Source organism: Danio aesculapii, chromosome 2, assembly GCF_903798145.1.
Source record: "Danio aesculapii chromosome 2, fDanAes4.1, whole genome shotgun sequence".
Taxonomy (NCBI): Eukaryota; Metazoa; Chordata; class Actinopteri; order Cypriniformes; family Danionidae; genus Danio; species Danio aesculapii.
The window spans coordinates 4,574,522-4,599,755 of record NC_079436.1 but is presented as its reverse complement, the minus strand read 5'-3'; the positions used below and the strand labels follow the sequence as shown (position 1 = coordinate 4,599,755).

At 36.7% G+C, this 25,234-nt stretch overlaps 1 protein-coding gene across 4 annotated transcripts in view; it reads right to left on the bottom strand.

Moving 5' to 3' along the window:
- The window catches only part of cables1 (Cdk5 and Abl enzyme substrate 1), a 52,915-nt gene that overhangs the window by 16,141 nt on the left and 11,540 nt on the right, over positions 1-25,234 (bottom strand). For 2 of the 4 annotated variants that reach the window (XM_056471223.1, XM_056471229.1), the window contains exons 2-4: positions 12,613-12,684; positions 11,049-11,141; positions 7,975-8,052 (exon numbers count right to left, since the gene is read on the bottom strand). In XM_056471223.1, coding sequence (XP_056327198.1) covers positions 7,975-8,052; positions 11,049-11,141; positions 12,613-12,684 — 243 coding nt within the window. The remainder of the gene's footprint in view (positions 1-7,974; positions 8,053-11,048; positions 11,142-12,612; positions 12,685-25,234) is intronic. The other 2 variants (XM_056471236.1, XM_056471245.1) reach the window with 1 other exon arrangement.

The following is a 25,234-nucleotide window of genomic DNA, read 5'->3' as shown; positions in this document are numbered from 1 at the left end:
CTCATCATAAGTTAATGTTTAAAATCACATTTTTGGATCATTTTCTTTCAAATGGTTGTACAACATATAAAGTACAAATACATATACACAATTGATATTTTAGGAATATTGTCTCGTGCACAAATCATCAAGGTAAATGAATGGATTGATGGATTTTTATATAAATATAGATTTGCACAGGGTCCTGGACTTAATTAAATAAATCAAGTTACCACTCACATGCATACATTTACAGTTGAAGTCAGAATTATTAGCCCCCCTGTATATTTTTCCCCAATTTCTGTTTAATGGAAATAATTTTTTTTTCAACACATTTCTAAACATAATAGTTTATAACTCATCTCTAATAACTGATTTATTTATCTTTGCCATGATGACAGTAAATAATATTTGACTAGATATTTTTCAAGACACTTCTATATAGCTTAAAGTGACATTAAAAGGCTTAACTAGGTTAATTAGGTTAACTTGGCAGGTTAGGGTAATTAGGCAAGTTATTGTATAACGATGGTTTGTTCTGTTGACTATCGAAAAAAATTAGCTTAAAGGGGCTAATAATATTGACCGTAAAATGATTTTTAAAAAATTAAAAACTGCTTTTATTCTAGCCAAAATAAAACAAATAAGACTTTCTCCAGAAGAAACAATATTATCAGACATACTGTGAAAATTTCCTTGCTCTGTTAAACATTTTGGAAATATTTGAAAAGGAAAAGAAAAATCAAAGGGGGGCTAATAATTCTGACTTCAACTGTATATATATATCTATTTCTTGCAAAACCAACAGCGATGTAAACATTTTGCACCACAGTAGTAAAAACGAACAAACCTGTAAAAAAAATTTAAAATCGCCTGTTAAAACTACAACATTGTTTTTTGCAGATCTATGTGTTAATGGAGCATCTGACAAAATTGTACCATGTGAAACCTTTCAAAAACACAAAGATAGTAGACATATTATGTAATAAAAATGACAAAAATAAAATAAAATTGATCGAAAAATCATTTCAATCAATATGACAAGAAAAAAATACTAGTTATATTAGTTTTTTGTTACTAGTTTTATTCAAAACATCTACACTACCTGAGAAAAGTATTGTCGTCGATCTTCTAAGAGCAACAAATAACTTGACTTCTAGCTGATCATTTAAAAAAGTGGCAGAAAATACAGTAAATACTGCAAAAGACCTATTGGAACCTGCATGGACCCAAGATTCTCACAGAAATCAGTCAAGTTTGGTGAAGGAAAAATCATGGTTTGGGGTTACATTCAGTATGGAGGCGTGCGAGAGATCTGCAGAGTGGATGGCAACATCAACAGTCTGAGGTATCAAGACATTTGTGCTGCTCATTACATTACAAACCACAGGAGAGGGCAAATTCTCCAGCAGGATAGCGCTCCTTCTCATACTTTAGCCTCCACATCAAAGTTTCTGAAAACAAAAAAGGTCAAGGTGCTCCAGGATTGGCCAGCCCAGTCACCAGACATGAACATTATTGAGCATGTCTGGGGTAAAATAAAGGAGGAGGCATTGAGGATGAATCCAAAGAATCTTGATGAACTCTGGGAGTCCTGCAAGAACGCTTTCTTTGCCATTCCAGATGACTTTATTAATCAGTGATTTGAGTCATTGCATAGATGTATGGATGCAGTCCTCCAAGCTCATGGGAGTTATTCACAATATAGATTCTTCTTCCACTGCGCCATGACTTAATATTATATACTGGACATTAATTCTGTTAAATGACAAGACTTTTGTTTAAGTAAAGTCAGACCTAATTAAATCATTAAACATCAAGGCTTGATCATATTTTTTTTTGGTCAAATAAGCGTAATCTAGAGGTCTTTGCCTTTCATATAAGCCACTTCTGATACCAAATGATCAACTAGAAGTCAAGTTATTATCTGTTGTTCCTAAAACTTAGATAAGCGACAAGACTTTTGTTAGGTAGCATATAGTAGTATACCAAAGAAGGGGCTACTTAAACATGCTTGAACCTTTTTTATTTTGTTACTGTACATAACAATAATTAAAAATAAAAGCTGCGCACTGTAAAAAAGCAATTAGCGGACTACTTTAACATAAGTCAGAAAACCTGTTGCCTTAAAACACTATTACATGTACATAATTCGAACAATTAAGTCAACTTAACAGTTCTAAGTTACTCACTTTAAGTAAAGTCAACTTGTCGATTTTAAGGTTATGAGTTTACTCGCTTATTTAAGTAACAATTGCTTTTTACATTGCAATAAATCTATATAAATCCTGCTAAATCCTGACTTACTGGAAGACTGAAGCATTATTTGATGTGATGACATGAAGTAGAAGTCCAAACAACATTATCTAGAGCATTTATTTTTGCCAAAGTATTAACGATAACGAATCAAAACTGATCACTCCAGAGAAAGACCAACTAACCAGGTGTAACGACTAGTTAAAGATAGCAGCAAAGAGTAAAACAAATACTAACTTATTCATGAGCAGTCTTATTAGTAGATAAATGAGAGAACTCAGCATTAGCGGAGAGTATTTGCGAGACGTTTAGCGATGCGTCAATAATCCCAGAAGATCCCGTGAGAATTCGGACAGCTGTTATAGATGCAATTTACACAGGCGTCCTTCAAGAGCTCAGCGCATGGAGAAGCATTAGGCAAGAACTATTAGGAACAGGTGCCCTTGAGAGTTTTCGAATAAATATTTAAAGACAAAACCTTGATTTGTCCACAGATGTACGGAGTATGAGATACACTCTTGGTCGTCCCATAGCTAATTATATGTGCTACTCGATCCTTCAGTTTGCTGACATAATCAATGTGCATTTTGGTTTGTTAGCACTCGATCAGGAGTATCAGAGGATGTAATGCAACTCACTGGTGGTGGAGCTGATGCGATAAACAGGCGGTGCATTCAGGAAAGCTCTGCTGTCAATACTGTGCACTTTACAGCCAATCAGCAGAGCCAAAACATCAATGGACTAAACCATGGTGAATCCCGCCATGGGCTGTTCATCCTTTTGACCCCACATACAGTCGAAGTCAGAATTATTAGCACCCCTGTATATTTTTTTCCCCAATTTCTATTTAATGGGAAGAAGATTTCTAAACATAATTAGTTTTAATAACTAATATTGAATAACTGATTTATTTTATCTTTATTATGATGACAGCGCATAATACTTTACTAGATATTTTTCAAGATACTAGTATTTAAAGTGAAAGTTAAAGGCTTAACTAGGTTAATCAGACAAGTTAAGGTAACTAGGCAAGTCTTAATATAGTGATGGTTTGCTCTGTACACAATTAAAAAGATATATTGCTTAAGGGGGATAATAATATTGACTTTAAAATGGTTTTAAATAAATTTAAAATGGCTTTTAATCAAGCAAACAAGACTTTCTCCAGAAGAAAAAAACATTATAGGAAAAAATATGATGAAATGCCTTGCTCTGTTAAACATCATTTGCAAAATATCTGAAAAAGAAAAACATATCCACATGAGGGCTAATAATTATGACTTCAACTCTACATGAGGCTTCGACTGCATGGGATCACGCTGAAAACAAAGCTGCATTCAGTATTTCTAGGTCAAACGCAGTCAATCAAATCAATCGATCAATTGCTTGCATTCTAATCAAACTCTCCACATCAACGCGTGACTTCACAACGTTAAGCCTCTTAACAAAAGGTCAGATTTCGTTCTCCCATTAGAATATTACCAAATTATGGCCAAAAACATGGATCATTAAGTGAGGGAACAAAGCTTTTTTCATTGATTTGAATCAAAGTGGTACTGTATAGTCCAAAACAATGGTCTCAAACTCAATTCCTGGAGGGAAGCAGCTCTGCATACTTTAGCTCTAACCACTTCCAACTAACGCCTGCTTGATGGTCTCTAGTAGTCCTGGACACCTTGATTGTTTGCTTCAGCTGTTTGATTAGAGTTGGAGCAAAAATGTGCAGAGCTGCGGCCCTCCAGAAATCGAATTTGAGACCTATGGTCTAAAACAGAGATCATCAAACTTGTTCCTGGAGGTCCAGCATCCTGCAGATTTTAGCTCCAACCCTAATCAAACACACCTGAACAAGCTAATCAAGGTCTAAAGCTGCTGTCACACTTGACGTTTCCTCCCATAGACTTCCATTCATACGCAAGTGAATGCGTCAGACCGGAAACGCAAGGTCATGCGTCAAGTTTCGCATGTTGTTGTGGTGCAAAGTTCAAGCTTGGTGAACTCTGACCTGCAAAATCGCATCACTTGACTGCGTGAGACGATTCGAGGATCAAAACATGACCTCTCTGGACAGAAATTTAAAACATGGAGCAATAGGTCTCTTTTTTAATGTCTAATCATCATATTTCATATCATATCGCCCTTTTTCGCAGCGCTGCACGACAGAATTTCGCACACATAAACTCTGGTGTGACCGTAGCTTTACTAGGTATACTTGAAACACCCAGGCAGGTGTGTTGAGGCAAGTTGAAGCTAAACCCTGCACCAGACCATCAGAAACAAGATTGGTGACCCCTTGTCTAAAAGGACATTCAAATAAAAAAGTAACTTTAGTACTTTCTAGTAGACTTTTGGACTATCAATTTAAGTGCAAAAATAACTGTTTTCAAACAGGTTTCCTAAATACCACCTACTACCAGTCAGTCAAACAGAATGTCTGGCTCAAATTGACAACATCGGTTATCTGCATTGAATACAACTATATTTAAAACACAGCCACAGAACTCCTACTTCTTACAAAATAAACCTACAAGTAGCCATTTATAGTGGCTTGAAAACATTAAAGGTATAGTTCACCCAAGAATGGGAATTTATTGACAGTTGACTCACCCTTAACAAATGTTGGGGGTAATGCATTACAAGTAATGCGAGTTGCGTAATAATATTACTTTTCTAAGTAACAAGTACACATTAATTTGCAAAATTAAGTAATAATATTTTAGTTATTTAAAAAAAAGTTATGTAAGTTATACAGTGTGTTGTTAATTGCAGAGCTCCTCTATTTAACAAAAAAAAGAAGAGATAAAGCCTCAGTCAGGTAATAAAAAGTACCACAAAAGTAAAATAACGCATTACTTACCATAAAAAGTAACTAAGGGGTAACTGAATATCCTAATGCACTACTTTCTAAAGTAACATTCCCCATCACTGTCCTTTAGTGGTTCCAAACATAAGATAAAGATAGATTACATAGATTAAAGATAGTTGGAAGTCAGCTGCTAGTGACATCCATAGTAGGAGATGTACTTTAGAAGTCAATGGTGACTGTTTCCAAAATGTTAATATATATATTATAATCTTTTGTGTTTAACCAAAAACAAAAACCCATCCCAAAATAGATTTGTAACCACTTGAGTGTAAGGATGCAACGATTAACTGATTTCACTATTATCCACACTTCAATTTGTCAAGGTATATTAATTGTAAAGGCGTTTCAATGCTGCGCTTCTGCACAAAACAAAACTGCAGCAACTAAAAGTTACGCCAGCTAGGCGCTAGTTTAAAGTTCCGAGCCCGTACACCTAGACTAATACCATCGCACACATGATTAACTAGGCTTAGGCTATTAACTAAAGGCCGTTCACATATTGCGTCTTTTGTGTATGTAAGTTCATTATTTATTTTCTTGCGTGCATATTGGGAGTCATGCACACTTCGAGTTACATGACAAGAACAGACTGTTCAGCTTCATACTTGTCTGGAATATACACATTTCTACTCCAAAGAAAGAAAAAAAAACTCAAAATGAAAACACCAAACAGTTTTGTAATGCAGTTGATCAAAAGAGCCTTTCAGACAGAGCTTCAGCAGCCTTTGACTACATTTGTTCTCTTTAAAAGGGAAATACTTAACTAATATGTAGCTTAGGTTTACATTTGACAAATACTTTCTTTTATTTATTTATTTATAATTGTTCTGTCATTTATTTTCAGTGTAAAATTATTATTTGTTTAAATGTCAAAAACATTTTTCTATTATTTTTAATCCAAAGAGAAATGGACTATTGTTAGATTTATTATTATTATTATTAATATTATTATTATTATTAATATTAATATTATGTGCTGCATTAATAGGTTACTGAGCAGTAATAATTAACAGTTTAAAATATAAGTTTACTAGTAACTAGTAACTAGTAGTGTTTTGAAATAAATAAATGCATAATAATCGTGATAACCGTGAAACTGTGATTATTCCTCAGACTATAATCACACAACCAAAATCTATAATCCTTGCATCCCTACTTGAGTGTAAATGGTGAATAAATGTTAATTCCTGGGTGAGCTATGCCTTTAACCAGCTAAAGGAGAACTTATTTACAGAAATAAACCATCTCCAGCTTTGAACAATGTAAAACCAGACCAAGATCTACAGTAGGTAAGAAAAATGTACCATTAAAAGTTGAACATCAAGGCAGATTTGTTAAATCATAAAGAAATAAGCTCTACAGCCACAGAAAGAAAGTGTGTTTTTGAAAGTGTGCTCTGAAAAAGCAGCAAAGTCAGGAGTGAAAACTGTAAAGCATGCCCAAGCTTGTTGGTCAATCTCTCTGAATTTAAATGCTCAATACTTTAAGTGCTCAATCTTAACACTATATTAAATAAATCTAAATAATAGGTTATGCTGCAAGTGTACATTATTTATAACAGGGGTGGGCAAACTCGGTCCTGGAGGGCCGGTGTCCTGCATAGTTTAGCTTCAACTCTGATCAAACACACCCGAACATGCTAATCAGTGCCTCCAAGATCACTAATTATCTATAAGCAGGTGTGTTTGATCAGAGTTGGAGCTAAACTGTGCAGGACACCGGCCCTCCAAGGACCGAGTTTGCCCACCCCTGATTTAATTTATGTCCATCTTAAACATTTGTTAAAGACATAGTTCACCCAAAAATGAAGATTCAGTCATCACTTATTCACTCTTCCCTTGTTCATAACTGGTTTTGGTTTCTTTCTTCTGTTGAACACAAAAATTTAAGAACGCCATTGCCTTCCACTGAATTTGTTTGTTCAAACTCTGGAAATCAATGGCTGCTTTTTTCCAACATTCTTCATAATATCTTGTTTTGTGTTTCGTCAACAAAAGAAAGAACTTCATGTTTAGAACCACTTGAGTGTGACTAAATGGTGAATACATTTTAATTCCTGGATGAACTATCCCTTTAACCAGCTACAGGAGAAATCATTTACAGACATAAACCATCTCCAGCTTTAAACAATGTAAAACCAGACCAAGATCTACAGTAGGAAAGAAAAATGTACCATTAAAAGTTGAACATCAATGCAGACGGCTAGATTTGTTCAATCGTAAAGAAATAAGCTCTACAGCCGCAGGATAAAAAAGTGTTTGAAAAAAAAAAAACATCTGAAAAAAGCAGCAAAGTCAAGAGTGAAAACTGTAAAGCATGTCCTTGGCTTGCTGGTCAATCTCTCTGAACTTAAATACTCAATACTTTAAATGCACAATAATAACACTATATTTAATAAATCTGAATAATAGGTTATACTGACAGCGCACATTATTTATGATATAACCATCTTAAACATTTGTTAAAGGTATAGTTCACACAAAAATCAACATTTTGTCATCATTTATTCACTTGTTCAGAGTTGGTTTTGGTTTCACAAAGATTTCCCTAAGAATGCCATTGACTGCCACTGATTTTTCTGTTCCAACTATGGAAATCAATGGCTGCTTTATTCCCAACATTCTTCATAATATCTTGTTTTGTGTTTTTTCAACAGAAGAAAGAACTTCATAAATGTTTAGAACCACTTGAGTGTGAGCAAATAAGGAAATCTTAATTTTTGAGTGAACTATCCCTTTAAAAAGAGTATAATAAATGATTGGTTTGGGACCCATTCTTTATGGTAGACATAAAATGGGAGGACGGGGAAAGTGACGGGATTAAAAAAAAAGACTGATGGTAAAGAGAAGATTTGCATGCTGAAGAATACATACCCTGTTTGGCTACAATCTCGATAGGGCAGGACAGAAAAAACACTATAGAAGGATCTTCTGCCACTGATAAGGACTATCCTATAAAGACAAAATGATACATGGACTAATTTAAATGAACTCTGTCAATATAGAGATCAGGACCATAGGCAAAGATGGAGAGATACACAATATAAAATAGTATGTCATATATTATGTGGGAATGACTCAAAAGGAGATAAGAAAAAAAAAAAAGAAATCGCCAGTCAAAACATTGTTTGAAGTAAATAAAAACCTGCTGGAGACCACTGAGAAACTAAACATGATTACAAACAAACACATTCTGCCTTTTAAAGTTCATATATTTCCCTCAGAAGTTCATCAAGTGATATAAAGCACAAGATAAACAGTGTCAGATCAAAGTAGCAGTCTGCTCACTGACACAAACACTGCCATTTCCAATGGCTTCATGGGAAGACTGCAGATCTGTGTATTTTCTCAAAAGCCTTAAAGAAAAACAATGCTGGTCGCGACCTCTCGTTTCCCAAGATGAAAGACGGCATCTGACAAACAGTCTTATCATCAATTATTCAAAGAAATAATAATAATAAATAGTCACTAATAACAGGCCTCAGATGTTTGGGTTTCTGTTCCTTTGAGTTTCTGCTATTAACTTAAAAATCCAAAAGGTCATTAGGGATAAAATATTCCACGCACGCACACGCACACTTGTACATGTGGTTTTCGACAGAGCTGCACTATATTGGAAAAATATAACATCGCGATATTTTGTTACGAATACAATTTAACCAGATAACTTGAATATCCCTATTTGAAAATTAATCAATGTTTGATTAAGATGATTCTGTAGGTGTGTGCATCTGTATATAATAAAAAACACAGCTAATTATAATAAAGAAAAAGATATAATTGTAATAAACTGTGTTTTGTCGTTTTTGTCGAACAGTATTCAGGTGCAGTAATTGAATAAGAAAAAAAATTCAATCAAAATACTATTTCATAAGCCTGAATGTTTTTAAAATCTCTATACAGTCACAGAACTCAAAAACACATGCAAATGATATTTATATATACAAATAATAATATAATACAAAATCAACATTGTATATGCTGCGATGTGAGTATTGCGAATGATCATATTGTGAGTACAGAGTACTCTTCATATGCGTAATACATTTTATACTGTAAAGAAACTTAGCTTATTACAGTATATTGCATATATATATATATACATATATTTATTTCCCTACCTCTACCCCTCAACTCAACTGGGACTTTTTCCATTCAAAATTTGGTTAACTATGACTTTAACTATAGAGTCTGGAATTTATGTCCTCATAAACCACCTTAACATTGCCAAACCAATGTCATTATACAAATTGTGCGGATACATGTATACCAACAATGTGTCCCAGTAAACCACATGAACAAGTACACACACACACACACACTCACTCGCACACACACACACACACACACACACACACACACACACACACACACACACACACACACACACACTTACTCACTCGGGTTTGATTTCATGTACACTAGCTGACAAAAGTCTTGTCCCCTATCCAACTTTTAGGAACAACAGATAATAACTTGATTTCTAGTTGATCATTTGGTATCAGAAGTGGCTTATATGAAAGGCAAAGGCCTCTATTACGCTTATTTGACCAAAATAAAACATGATCATGCCTTGATGTTTAATGATTTAATGAGGACGGTAAGGTCCGACTTAGTTTAGACAAAAGTCTTGTCACTTAACAGAAATAATGTCCAGTATAGAATATAAAGTCATGCTGCAGTGGAAACAGAATGAATATTGTGTATGACTCCCATGAGCTTGAAGGACTGCATCCATACATCTCTGCAATGACTCAAATCACATATTAATAAAGTCATCTGGAATGGCAAAGAAAGCGTTCTTGCAGGACTCCCAGAGTTCATCAAGATTCTTTAGATTCATCTTCAATGCCTCCTTCTTACCCCAGACATGCTCAATAATGTTCATGGCTGGTGACTGGGCTGGCCAATCCTTTAGCACCTTGACCTTCCTTGCTTTCAGGAGCTTTTATGTGGAGGCTGAAGTATGAGAAGGAGCGCTATCCTGCTGAAGAATTTGCCCTCTCCTGTGGTTTGTAATGTAATGGGTAGCACAAAATGTCTTGATACCTCTGTTGGCTGTTGATGTTGCCATCCACTCTGCAAATATGAATGTAACCCCAAACCATAATTTTTCCTTCACCAAACTTGACTGATTTCCGTGAGATTCTTGGGTCCATGTGGTTTCCAATAGGTCTTCTGCAGTATTTGTGATGATTGTGATGCAGTTCAACAGATGATTCATGCAAAAATCTACCTTCTGCCACTTTTTCAAACGATCAACCAGAAGTCAGGTTATTATTTGTTGCTCTTACAACTGGGATCGACGCCAAGACTTTTGTCAGGCAGTGTACAAGTGAGGACATTACATAGACTTCCATTGTTTTTATATCAGGTTAATGATACTGTCTGTCCTAAACCCAACCCTCACAGAAAAACGTGCCAATATTTAGATGCTACTAACCATGTTTACGCCAATTTATAAGCATTTTTAATTAGTGGAGACCAGCCAGATGTCCTTTTGCATACAAGAATACTTGCAGTTTTTATCTTACTATATACAGTGATGACAATTGACTCCGCACAAGTATTGCTAAACCTGTATACACACACACACCAATGTAGATTCAGTCCTTTTTCACGATCTACAACCTCAAGTGGTCTTGTATTTAAACCAAACCAAAACAAAAAAAGCATCATGTTTCCAAATGGTATGGTTAAACACATCTAATCTAATCCATTAAAAAGGCACATTAAAAATTATAATACTTACATGAAATAAACTGAAAATAATCATTAAAGATATAAATTCAATTACAAAAAACGTAAAAACAAAAACAAATCAGCAGAACCAGGGAAAGTCTCTTAATAAATTGCGGGGGTGTTTTTTTGCTAACACACGGGGTTGGTGTGGGTGCTGTTTTCTGAGAGTCTGTGTGTGTGGGTTGTTGGGTAGATGTAATGCATACCTTCCATTGCGCATATCATGCTGTCTCATGTTTTTAATGAAGTGGACCTTCTTGAAACTCTTTGGTCGGGGAGAACCGGATAAAGTTCGGCATCTAGATCAAACAAAGCAGCATAATTACATTTCCTTAAAGAGAAGAACACTTCATATGGCAATTTATACCATCTGACTGCATGACATGAAAAATATTTACTGCAATATTGCACAGCTATATATATATGAAGTTGAACACACAAAGACAAGCTAAAACGTTAAGATCACCTGCTTAATTAGCTGTTGAAAGAATTTGATAGTTATCTTCAGGACTGATGCTAGTAAAGAAACCAACGTCAACGAAAGTCTAAAAATATTATGACACTTATATCTAGATTCTTTTTACTCAATAGGTCAGGCTGTAACTTTTTAAAATAGATGCACAAGGGTTCGACTTTACAGCTACTATGCATTTGTTTATTTATACATGACTAATAATGTACTTTCACATAAGTTTTGATGTAAAACTATAATCAAGCTCTTCCAGTAAACCAGAACATGTCTGAAGAGACCAGTCTTGTTAAAAATGAATTGAGTTAAAGAATAATCTATTTCGGACAGAGCTGAAATCACTCTTGAAAGGGACTTGGGGAGCATTTAATTAGATTACCCCACCAATAACTAAGCAAAAATCAATATTATATTATTAATATTACATTATACAATATTAATCAATATTATTGAGGCTTAATTCAAACTGAGCTTTATTGTCATGCCTATCAAAAAACTGTGTTGCTTTGTCTTGCTTGCGTTCACTTTCGCATCTTGTAATATAACTTAAAGCAGGCCAGCTTGCACTTTGTCGCGACATAGTTACATTTTTGATAGGTGCGTGTCGGCGTCAGCCATGGCAAGGGCCATGCGACTGTGCGAAGGCAGGGGCCACACGCTTGGGCGTGACACAGAAGTATAAATAAGCCTTAATCGGCTGCTTAGGGCCCTGTGGCCACCAGGGGGCCCCCAAGGGCTGGGTCGATAAACGATATATCGAAACGCAGTAAAATCTATGTCGATAACATTGATAAATAGTTGTGTTGATATTAGGGATGTACCAAATTTTCGGCCATCGGTTCAATGTCCTGCCAGCAGTATCCACCTTCAGTCATGGTTGGGGTACTCTTTTAAAAATGGAAGCATTAAAGACTTTTATCGAAGTACATATCGTTATTGTTAAATATAGACAATAATTATCGAGATTGCATTTTTGTCATATCGCCCAGCTCTAATATGCATTTTAGATTTATAGTGTGCGAATAATCAAGGATTTGGCGATAATTTCTCATTGTTTGCATTGTTTGCGAGGGCACCACAAATAAAATCCTGCTTAGGGCCCTCTGAAGGCTTGGGCCGGCCTTGTAAACTGTAATTGTATTTGACACTATGAATAAATGATATTAAATCAAATTATGGCTCTTCGCAGTGATAGTAAGAAAGTAACTGGATCGCAGAAAGATGAAAGTGTGTGTTTTTCTACATGAGGTTTGCTACCTATTGAGAAGTCTCTGCACCAAACAATCCTAATGTGATTATACCTGCGTAGAGGTGCATTCTCCTCAATATCCTCAAGAGTCTCCAGAGAAGAACGCTGGGATATTAGTCTCCGCCTGCAAAAGAACAGACAGTAGATTGTTTTAGGAGCAATTCCAGCGTTATGGATGTGATATTAGCAGTAAAATCTCAAAACAAGAAATTCCCATAGAAAGTTTATATTAAAACATCTGTTTATATTTTCCAAAACTACCAAACCAGAGAGTTACGGGATCAGAAAAAATATCAATATGTAAACATTTTTTATAGTTTAAGTGAGGAAAATAAACATGCGTTATGGATGTGACCAAAAAAGTAGTGCTGTGCAATTAATCGAAAATTCGGTTTAGATTTTGGCTTCTAACGATTATGAAAAAACTTTAACATCGTTAACATCGTTCAAGATGAACGATTATTGCATCATATACCACCCCCTTTCCAGTTGTACACGTTTGTTGCTCTACAAAGCTCAGTTTCACATGAAAATGACTATATGCTATAATGTTATATATATATGTTATATATATATTATATAATGCTATATGTTATAATGTAACTTTTGCAGCAGGGGATGCGCATCGTTCATTGATGTACATTCGAATCCTTCATGTTTTTAAAAGTATGAAAGAGTTCGCATGCTGTTGTGTGTGTGCGCTCAGCCTCAGAGATGAGCAGAGCACACACATCTAAAGTCATCTTAATGCGAGCGCTTTAATGGTCAAATAGCTGTCAAAATGCGGTGTTTAGTGATTATTCATATTAACCCTCATTTGTGTAATAAACAAACGAGTTGAGAATCGAAAGACATGTGAAAGAGAAACCTTCAAACAGAACCGTACTGCTCTTAGTGACAGCACGCAATATTCCTGCTGCCCACTGATTTTATCATTAATCAAACAACCAAAGGAGAAAATCCCTCACTGCTCTTGACTGAAGGACTTCTGTGGCTAAAATTAAAGTTTTTTTTCTTACAGTGAAGATGCTTAAAGCACAGTTTGTCTCATATTTTTATTCTATTGTATTTATTTCACTTTCCTTATTTACAGGGAGGAAAATAACTGTATATATGCACAGTTGAAGTCAGAATTATTAGCCCTCCTCACTTATTAGTGGCCCTTTTCCCCCAATTTCTGTTTAATGGAAAGAAGATTTTTCTTCAACACATTTCTAAACATAATAGTTTTAATAACATATTTCTAATAACTGATTTCTTTTATTTTTGCTATGATGACAGCACATAATATTTGACTAGATATTTTTCAAAATACAAGCATTCAGATTAGTGTGTGATTCAAAGGCTTAATTAGGGTAATTAGGCAAGTGATTGTATAACAGTAGTTTCTTCTGCAGACAATGAAAAATATTGATTGCATAAGGGGGCTAATAATATTGACCTTAAAATAGGTTTCAAAATATTTAAACCTGCTTTTATTCTAGCCGAAATAAAACAAATAAGACTTTCTCCAGAAGAAAAAATATTATAGGAAATACTGTGAAAAAATTCTTTTTATGCTCTGTTAAACATAATTTGAGAAATATAAAAATTCACAGGAGGGTGATTAATTTAGACTTCAACTGTAATCGTTTTGAATAATCGTCATTACAATTATGACTAAAATAATCATGATTATGATTTTCCCATAATTGAGCAGCCCTAGTTTACAGTATACAACATACTTTGTAGAAATTTTGTGAATTAAACTGCACAACCCAAAAGAAACGATCATAATCAAAAGAATAAGAGTCGGCTCTTTATAAAACAAACATGATTGATTTTATTTTATTTTTTGCATTTATGAGGGAAAAGCTTGGTTATGGATGTGACATCTCTCTGTGATGGATGTGACAGATGTGAAAATCCCCCTTGTGTGACTTTGGTAAATCAAATATAATAGTTTGAAAACACTGACAGAGGCATTTTTACGTATTTTATAGTACTATAAAATACAAGCCTACACACAAAAATAAAACGTAGAAAGGGTTGCGCTATTTTGGAGAAAACCTTTTTTCATGACAAGGTTAACATTTGCATGGAATTGCTCTTATGCTTTTATTCACTATAATCACTTTCACAAACTAGCCACTGAATTAAATAATATGTGAGCATAGCTGGTAATGTGACTATGGGGACCAATTCTTAGCTGCGTAACTAGCTGCTTTATGAAGCACATTTTAACCCCTTATTGTTCAATTTAGATCCCATCTGAACTTAACACTACAATGGCCATTTTACAAACTATTAAAGGGATAGTTCACCAAAAAATGAAAACTCTGTCACTATTTACTTACGACCACGTCCTCAAACCCATACCAGTTTCTTTCTTCTAATGAACACAAAGGAAGATATCATGAAGAATTTGAGACAACAAACAGCCATTGACTTCCAAATTACACTATAGAAGTCAATGGCTGCTTTTTTCCAACATTCTTCAGAATATCTTGTTTTGTCTTTAGCACCACTTCACTGTGAGTAAATGATTAGGGAATTTTCATTTTTGGATCAACATTCCCTTTATTCATTTATTTTCCTTCGGCTAAGTCCCTCATTTATCAGGGGTCGCCACAGCGAAATGAACCGCCAATTATTACAGCATATGTTTTACGCAACGGTTCGGGCCGCAACCCAGTTCTAGGAAACACCTATACACTCACATTCACACATATAATCAAACACTACGGCCAATTTTGTTTACCCAACTCACCTATACCGCATATCCTTGGACTATAGGGGAAAACTCATGCCAACATGGGGAGAACATGCAAACTCCGCACGGAAATGCCAACAGGCGAAGCCGGGACTCGAACCAGCAACCTTCATGCTATGAGGCGACAGTGCTAACCACTGAGCCACCGTGCCACCCACAACCCCTTTAATATGCATAAAATTTCCTGAATCTAAAGTCTTAAGATACGACAAAAGTCTTGGCATACGAGAATGTTGCGAGCAAGCATCGAATCAGAATGTTTGCTAAAAAAAACCATCTCAACGGTTAATCATTTCACTACAGTTGTTGCAACACAACAGGCTTATGTACAAAAAAGCAACTGCAGCATTTCACACATCACCTTTGGAGTCACACATATAAGCAACTTATTACGAAATTAGCATGTTGCCAAAGAACGCACAACAGACTGCGAGGCTTTAGAGCATTACTTCAAATCCAGGTTAAAGTTTCCCACCAATACCAAACCCGTCGCAGCAGAAACGGTCCTTTTTTTTGCCATTTTCCTGATGTAATATGAGCTCACACACACAGAATGTTCCAGAAACAAGCCCCTGTAAGAGGATAAGTCACGGCGCAGATTTCACTTACACAAAACACATTCCTTCTCACAGGCGGAGGTAATGAGCAACATCTATTAGTCCGCTGATAAGCTACAACACACCAGGGAGATGGAGAAAAGCCTCATAAGCAACACTTGTTTCTATTTCTAGACATTATCATAAGCTGTTTTTCCTCTGAGCTCACGCCGTTCTTCATATTTGCTTTTCAAGAGCAGATAGCAGCACTGTAAAAAGCAGGTCAGGCATATCCTTCTGCAAAGACCTCTATCTGTACAAACGTGGGCTGAAAAATGCGTGTGTTCCTGCCAAATAAGCTCTGAAATCGGACCAATAGCAGACACCTGATATGAGTGTGACCACTGCAGAAGTACATTGAACGTGGTGTTCATTCATGCTCGTTCTTTCTTCCATTAACCTTCGCATTTCTGAAACTGAAGAGACGAACAGAAATGTCTTCCTGCAATTAGTGGCCTGCAATTTTCAGTACCAAATGTCAGTGTAAATAAACCCCACTGACAACTATACTCTGGTTATCATTAGATTTATGAAAGAACATTTGCGTCATCATTTGTGGGCTTGCATATGTTCTGGCCTTAGCCAGATCTTTCATAACAAAAACACCACAAAACCACCGCATTTAATCTTGTTTTCACAGGGAGGAATTTACACAACATCAGGAGTTCACGACCCCCTTTCAAATGACTTTAAGGGCATCTCAATATCAAAAGATGTGGAAAGTTTGATTTTATAGCAATGAATGAAAAACAAGTGTTGGAGGTGATTATGCTTTGCACCAAGGGAACGCGAAGAAAACAATCGTCAAGACCAGACCAAACTAAATAACCCCAGTCAAAACATCGTCCAGAAAAGACTTTAAATTTAGAAGGTTACAGCAAAGACTTTTAAATTCAATTCATCTTTATTCCTATAGCACTTTTACAATTGTGTCAAAGCAGCTTAGCACAGTGTTTCCCAACCCTGTTCCTGGAGGCACACCAACAGTACATATTTTGAATGTCTCATCTGACCCATTAATTTCAGGTTCTGGAGTCTCTCCTAATCTTCTGATGAGTTGATTCAGGTGTGTTTGATTAGGGAGAGGTTGAAAATGTGTACTGTTGGTGTGCCTTCAGGAACCGGGTTGGGAAACACTGGCTTAGCATACACTCACTGGCCACTTTATTAGGTACACCTTACTAGTACTGAACCGTTGATACAAGGCAGGATGGATCCATGGTTTTATGTTGTTGACACCAAATTCTGACCCTACCATCCGAATGTCGCAGCAGAAATCGACACTCATCAGACCAGGCAACGTTTCTCCAATCTTCTATTGTCTAATTTTGGTGAGCCTGTGTGAATTGTAGCCTCAGTTTCCTGTTCTTAGCTGACAGGAGTGGCACCTCTGGCATCAACAAGGCATTTGCGCCCACAGAACTGCCACTCACTGGATACTTTCTCTTTTTCGGACCATTCTCTGTAAACCCTAGAGATGGTTGTGCATGAAAATCCCAGTAGATCAGCAGTTTCTGAAATACTCAGAACAGCCCATCTGGCACCAACAATCATGCCACGTTCAAAGTCACTTAAATCCCCTTTCTTCCGCGTTCTGATGCTCAGTTTAAACTTCAGCAGATCGTCTTGACCAGTGTTTCCCAACTCTTTTCCTGGAGGCACACCAACAGTACATATTTTGAATGTCTCATCTGACCCATTATCTTCAGGTTCTGGAGTCTCTTCTAGTCTTCTGATGAGTTGATTCAGGTGTGTTTGATTAGGGAGAGGTTGAAAATGTGTACTGTTGGTGTCCCTTCAGGAACAGGGTTGGGAAACACTGGCTTAGCATACACTCACTGGCCACTTTATTAGGTACACCTTACTAGTACTGAACCATTGATACAAGGCAGGATGGATCCATGGTTTTATGTTGTTGACACCAAATTTTGACCCTACCATCCGAATGTCGCAGCAGAAATCGACACTCATCAGACCAGGCAACGTTTCTCCAATCTTCTATTGTCTAATTTTGGTGAGCCTGTGTGAATTGTAGTCTCAGTTTCCTGTTCTTAGCTGACAGGAGTGGCACCTCTGGCATCAACAAGGCATTTGCGCCCACAGAACTGCCACTCACTGGATACTTTCTCTTTTTCGGACCATTCTCTGTAAACCCTAGAGATGGTTGTGCATGAAAATCCCAGTAGATCAGCAGGTCCTGAAATACTCAGAACAGCCCATCTGGCACCAACAACTGTGCCACGTTCAAAGTCACTTAAATCCCCTTTCTTCCCCGTTCTGATGCTCAGTTTAAACTTCAGCAGATCGTCTTGACCAGTGTTTCCCAACCCTTTTCCTGGAGACACACCAACAGTACATATTTTGAATGTCTCCCTTATCTGACCCATTAACTTCAGGTTTTGGAGTCTCTTCTAATCTTCTTATGAGTTGATTCAGGTGTGTTTGATTAGGGAGAGGTTGAAAATGTGTACTGTTGGTGTGCCTTCAGGAACAGGGTTGGGAAACACTGGTCTTGACCATGTCTGCATGCCTAAATGCATTGAGTTGCTGGCATGTAATTGGCTGATTGGAAATTTGCGCTAACGAGCAGTTGGACAGGTGTACCTAATAAAGTGGCCGGTGAAAGTAGACGTTCTAGTAAACTGGATCTGTGTCAGTTCAGTTTTCAGAGTTGAAGTTTAGTTTAGCTCAGAGTGGTTTTAATTTTACTCTCCAAGTTCTCAGAAAACAAGCGTCATCAAGTAATAAAAACACAGAAGCTACTGTATTGTGCCCTAAACAAGCAAATTGAATAAACCTGAGTGGTTAATGGTTTATGATTATTAAAGATGCCATCCTTTTTTCCATAACATCTGCTTGTCATTATTATAAAACAGCTTTTCCCTCACCTCTTTCCCTAAAAAAATAAAAAAACACTGTTCATTGTGACCTGTGGGATCTAATCTTGTAAACTCTCATTTTGTTCCTGTAAACTCAGGATAAAAACAGGCCAGCAAGCAACTGCAAACCCTGCTTTTCTTCCTTTTCCTTTTTTTAATCATGTCTTGGCAAGCTTTTGCCTGGTTGCAATTTCCACCACATCCGACGCTGGTTTCAAGATTTGGTTTTAAAATCTTCTTCTAACTTTTATTTCACTGGGAAAAAATGTCAGCGTAATCTCTCAGTAATGCCAGCTAACCACACAACACAAAAGAAAAGAAAAGGACTGATCCGTCCAAAACACATCTCGTTTCAATGGATATGGAGGAGATCCAGCAATAAGTCTGGAAGAAACGTCAGTGTTTGGTTAAGAATAAATCAGATGCAATGCTTAAAAAAATATGATGATATAAGGAAAAAGAAAAACGAAGGACATATAAGACCAAGTAGATAATAAAAATTATAATCAATTACCCTTTTTCCTCTTTCTCCATCCCATTCATGTGCTCTAATAAATTGTTCAGCTTTGTACAAAACTAGTTCTACAATTTAGTACAATATAAAAGTGAATTTTAAAATAAAAGGTTCAGAAGTTCTTTGCTTCGTTTAACCTAATTGAAAATTTGCATTGTTCCGAATTTATTTTTAGCTAAAATAATGTCTCTTTATTAAGATCAATCCTTTTTCTCCAACCGTTAAATGTCCTGTTAAGTGCCTTTTCGCAATTTTTAGGTTATGTACTCAGACAAAACAATAAGTCTGGGGATACGCTGATATATTTATAGCCGGCAACTAGCTCTCTGCAACTCTCACATGGTCGCCTACTGAAGCTAAGCAGGGCTGCGCCCGGTCAGTACCTAGATGGTACCCCCCATTAGATTAGATTAGATTCAACTTTATTGTCATTACACATGTACACGTACAAGGCAACGAAATGCAGTTTAGGTCTAACCAGCAGTGCAATAGCAGCAAGTGCAGGATACAGGTTTAAGTTATAAAGTGCAGTTATAGAAAAACTATGGTAATATTTACAGATGGATGTACTATCAACATTGTATACAGGTTGTATTAGCTATGAGCAGAGATTTACAATAAATGAATATATGTACAGGTTGCTATTAGTAATCAGAAGTGTGCAGATAAACATAATTACAAATGTATATGTACAGTGGGTGTGTACATAACTAGACATGCCCATGTGCAGTGGGTATGTACAGTTCAAATAAGTGAATCAGTGCAATGTAGTCCAATGAATATGTGCAAATTTGCGAACCACTGCTCAGAGGGCGCCATATTTCGGATGAGACGGTAAACCGAGGTCCTGACTATCTCTGGTCATTAAAAGTCCCAGGATGTTACTCTAAAGAGAGTAGGGGTTTAACCTCTGCATCCTGGCCAAATTCCAAGTTCGCCCTCTGTCCATCATGGCCTCCTAACAATCCCCATATCATAATTAGCTTCATCACTCTGTCTCCTCTCCACCAATGACCAGTGCGGTCTGGAGCAATATGGCTGCTGTTGCTTCCTCTAGGTGGATGAGGAGATTCCTCCCAAAATATTTGCAAAGGGTTTTGAGTGTCCAGAAAAGCACTATATAAATGTAAAGAATTATTATTATTATTATAATCATCATCATCATCATCATCATCTATTAACATGCAGTTGTAGTAGATGGCCAAATTTTGTGTTCATAACACAAATTTGCTAGGATAAAAAATTAAAGAAAATTCGGTCCACGTTCCCAAAGGTAAGATGCATTTCCGTAATGGGGACAACTATTTCATCCAGCAGTATGACACTGCTTTTAGTTTAGTTTTCTGTTCATCAGCAATTAGTGCATTTGAGGCAGAAAAGAACTTGCTCTGACTTGACTTCATGATTATATCATGAATTACCGGTAAACCCATGCAATTTTTTGAGCTCAGTTTTGTTGTCTTGGAGGACTTTTGCAATTGTAAGGCAAGATTAATTTGGCACCAGAAAGATACAGGCTATTTGCGCACAGATGTATAGCCAGCCATTAGAGCTGAAGAGTTACGTAACAGCACACTCTTCACACAGTGAGATCTGACAGGGCAGCATTAATGCTTTTGTCTGCGCCGGCCCGTGAAGGCAGAGCGTCTGCTATAGCTGGAGAACAGGATCATACAGGGTGTGTGTTGCTTCTGTGGGCATGTGCCAACATATGAGAGACGCCAATGCTCTGCTAGGCATGGGACGATAACTGGTTTCAAGGTTAACCGTGGATTGGAAATGTCAAGGTTTTAAAACCACCAACATTTTCTGTAATACCATTCCTATGGTATATTTACTTTTAACTTATTTAGTTATTTTATTTAGTTTTTTTAAGGGCAACAGCATCTCCAGCAGAAAAAGACCCTTCACATCAAAACCTACAAGTCAGCCCACGATTCAGGAAACCAACATCCAACCATGCTATAGATCTGAATAGTCCAGTGGCTTTACTTTATATCCAAAGAAAAGAAAGAAGATCTCCAAAGATGCCTTTTCAAGTTGTAAAGAAATCTGTGTTTTTGAAACTAACTACGATAGCAGAAGTCAATGATTTATTACTGTTCCATAATATTTTACATTTTTCCTAAAATAAAGTATTTTGTGTTTGATGGGGAAAAAATGTAGTTGGTTTTTACCCAAACATTTAAAAATATAACATTTTTAGTGCAGTAATCACAATACCGTAATATGTTAATTCAACTATCAGAATCTTACATACACTACTTGACAAAAGTCTTGTCGTCAATCCCAGTTGTAAGAGCAACAAATAATAACTTGACTTCTAGTTGATCAATTAGGTAGATTTTTCAGATGGATCATCTGTTGAACTGCATCCCCATCACAAATACTGCAGAAGACCTACTGGAACCCACATGGAGCCAAGAAACTCATAGAAATCAGTCAAGTTTGGTGAAGGAAAAATCATGGTTTAAATTCAGTATGGGGACGTGCGAGAGATCTGCAGAGTGGATGGCAACATCAACAGCCTGAGGTATCAAGACATTTGTGCCTCCCATTACATTACAAACCACAGGAGAGGGCGAATTCTTCAGCAGGAAAGCGGTCCTCATACTTATCATAAAAACTTCATGAAAGCAAAGAAGGTCTAGGTGCTCCAAGATTGGCCAGCCCAGTCACCAGACATGAACGTTATTGAGCATGTCTGGGGTAAGATGAAGGAGGAGGCATTGAAGATGAATCCAAAGACTCTTGATGAACTCTGGGAGTCCTGCAAGAACGCTTTCTTTGCCATTCCAGATGACTTTAATAATAAGTGATTTGAGTCATTGCAGAGATGCAGTCCTCCAAGCTCATGATGGAGTCAGACACAATATTCATTCTGTTTCCACTGCAGCATGACTTTATATTCTATACTGGACATTATTTCTGTTAAGTGACAAAACTTTTGTCTAAGCAAAGTCAGACCTTACTGTCCTGATTAAATAATTAAAAATCAAGGCATGATCATATTTTATTGTGGTAAAATAAGCGTAATCTAGAGGTCTTTGCCTTCATATAACCCACTTCTGATACCAAATGATCAACTAGAAGTCAAGTTATTATTTGTTGTTCCTAAAACTCGAATAGGCGACAAGACTTTTGTCAGCTAGTGTATAATCTGCACAGACTCTCCTCAGTGGCTGATCCTGGCAGCGCATCTGAAGGTCTGCTCTTCCCGCTGGAGAGTGGCGGTAGGACGGGAAGTGCAGGTCAGAGGGAAGGGTCTGGAGGAAGGGAGTGAGGGCAGAGATTGGCATCCTGCCTGGAGCCTGCGCTCGTTTCCAGCAGCTGCCCAATTAGAACAAGTCCCGCACTGTTTTAAGCTCAAGTATGCGATGTTAAAATACCTTCCTCTATCGGAGCTTAATATGCAAGGACAACTATGCATAGTAAAACAAATAAACAAACAAAAACAATCGAGGCAAAATGGCAACTGCAGTGGCTATAAACTAATAAAAATTTAATAAAAACTGTAGGTTATACCAATTGAACAAAATGAGGGGGGGGGGGGTGTAATTAACTGATATAACACTAATATATGGGAACTGTATGATGTCAGTAAACACTGTTACGTCCATGGACATATATTGTTCGTACTTTTCCTCCCGTTCTTGCCTTCTCTCATAGATATATACACTAGATATCGCATACATACACATACATGCATCAATACTGCCACCACATTTGTACAGTGCTCCCAGGACAAGTGTCATTCAACTGCACTAGTCAAGACAAAAGCCAATCTGAAGATGCTGTACTTTTGCACTGCGTACGAGTGTAGTAACAAGCGAGCAAAGAAAACAAAGCACAAAGGCAGGACATTTCATAGGTAAGATTTAATTTATGATTTTGTATGTTACGAACTTTTGTGCTTAACAAGCATTGATGATAATTCAGTCACTTACTGCACTGACCATAAGGCAAAGTAGCACCAACTCGCACTAAATTCTAGGCTTATGCTAGTTTTGTTGAATAAAATCAGCAAACAACATTAATGAAATATGACAACAAGATGCTGCGGTGCCAGAAACTTGTATTATTGTCGGCTAAGGAAAGTAGCGGCTAGTTTTTGAAGTAACTTATAAGGGTGCCTGATAACATAACAGTGCCTCCGTCTCAATGTGTGTATTGTCCACCCTAAATATCGAATATTACAAATGTTATATGCTGTTTAGATCAGAAAGGTGAATGTGCACATTGAGACACAGGGATATCGATAGTTCAAATGAATCGTTCATAACGGAGATTCAATCACAAAAGAATCGCTCCCTCATTTAGAATTAGAAGTGAAAGCAGGAGAGGGGGGTGGGTTTCAGGACATGGATTAGATCAATTTAACAGGGAGGGATAATACATTTCCATGCACGCAAACACAAACTCTTTATCGGCAATTCCTGTGCGATCACTTATCCATCTATGCAGAAAAGGGATGTAAAATGATAATTTTTGTAATTTAAAAAAAAACATTGGCTTACTGACCACCAGGAAAACTCCCGATCATAGATATATGTATAAATGTTTGCATATCTATGGCTCCGGATGGCAAGTACTCCACTACACCTTGGTCCCACATTCATTTCAAAGGAGCGCTACCCTGTACTAAAATGACACCTCTATTGACGCATTCCTTCCAATAGACAACAACAGGATCGGCTACATCTAATGTAAATATCTATAGTTTCTCCATCTCCCTGTCATTTTTGTAAGGTCTGCCTACGCCAACAGCTGATTGGTCAGGAGACTGGTCTGTCATCATTGGGCGGTGCGGCAATATAAAAAGGACGCCATGAAGAGCGGAGGAGAGCGCACTTTTATTTGATCTCACTTTTGTATATTTTTGCTGACACGATTTTGATTTATGATAACTTTGCTTAACTTTTGTTTGGGTAAAATTCTTTTGCACTATTTTGCCCACTTTCGAGACTTCTATGTTTTTTTTTTTGTTGTAAATTTTTTATTTCGTTTGATATGTTTGTTACTTTTTTTTGGCCCAGCTGTTGAGTCATATTGAGTTACCTCACATTAACTTCACTCTTTTCTCACAGAGTAAGGTGGTAAGGTTGTACAACTTCCATCTTGCAACCAAGTAGGTAACTTGTTGTTAGAGACACCAGGTAACAGATGAACGCCATCTTTTGTTATTTATTTATCCGACAGCTGAGAATAGGGAAGAATACGGCGCGCAGCGCTGAAGACTTTTCTTTTCTTTTGTTTCAATATGCTTTCTAGCCAGGTAAGGGGATACTCTCGAGTTAGAATTGTTTTGTTATATTTCTTTCTTTTGTTTAGCATCTCTAGCGTCCCCTTACTCCTGAGTTGGCCTAATATTTTTGTTTGGTACTTTCTTTTTGAATTTGCTACTTTTTATAACATTTTCTACACCTCACGTTTTCACTTTTATAAATGAAATAATTTTTTTTAGATTTACTTCTTTTGGCCTTTTTGCCTTTATTAAGATAGGACAGTAGTCAGACAGGAAGTGAAGTGGGAGAGAGAGAGGGTAGGGTCGGGAAATGTCCTTGAGCAGGGATTCGAACTCGGGACGCCCTGAAGTGCTACAGCACCATATGTCGGCGCGCTAACCACTAGGCTATTGCGCCGACAAATGAAAATCACTTTTGTTGGCATTTCTGTTATTAATTTTACTAACATCAAAGAGGTTGTAACAGCCCATAATTAACATAAATAAAAGCAAGAGAAAACCCATCAAATCTGAAGTGTTATGCAGGAAATTTATTTTACATATTTAAAATATTTCAATGTAAAATATATAATTTGACAGTATTTTCATCATAACATTTTGTAAAATGCACTAGACTTAGAGTAGTATCTTATAATAAGTGAATAATGTCTACAGTTAATAATAAATGTTTACTTGAAATAAATCCTAC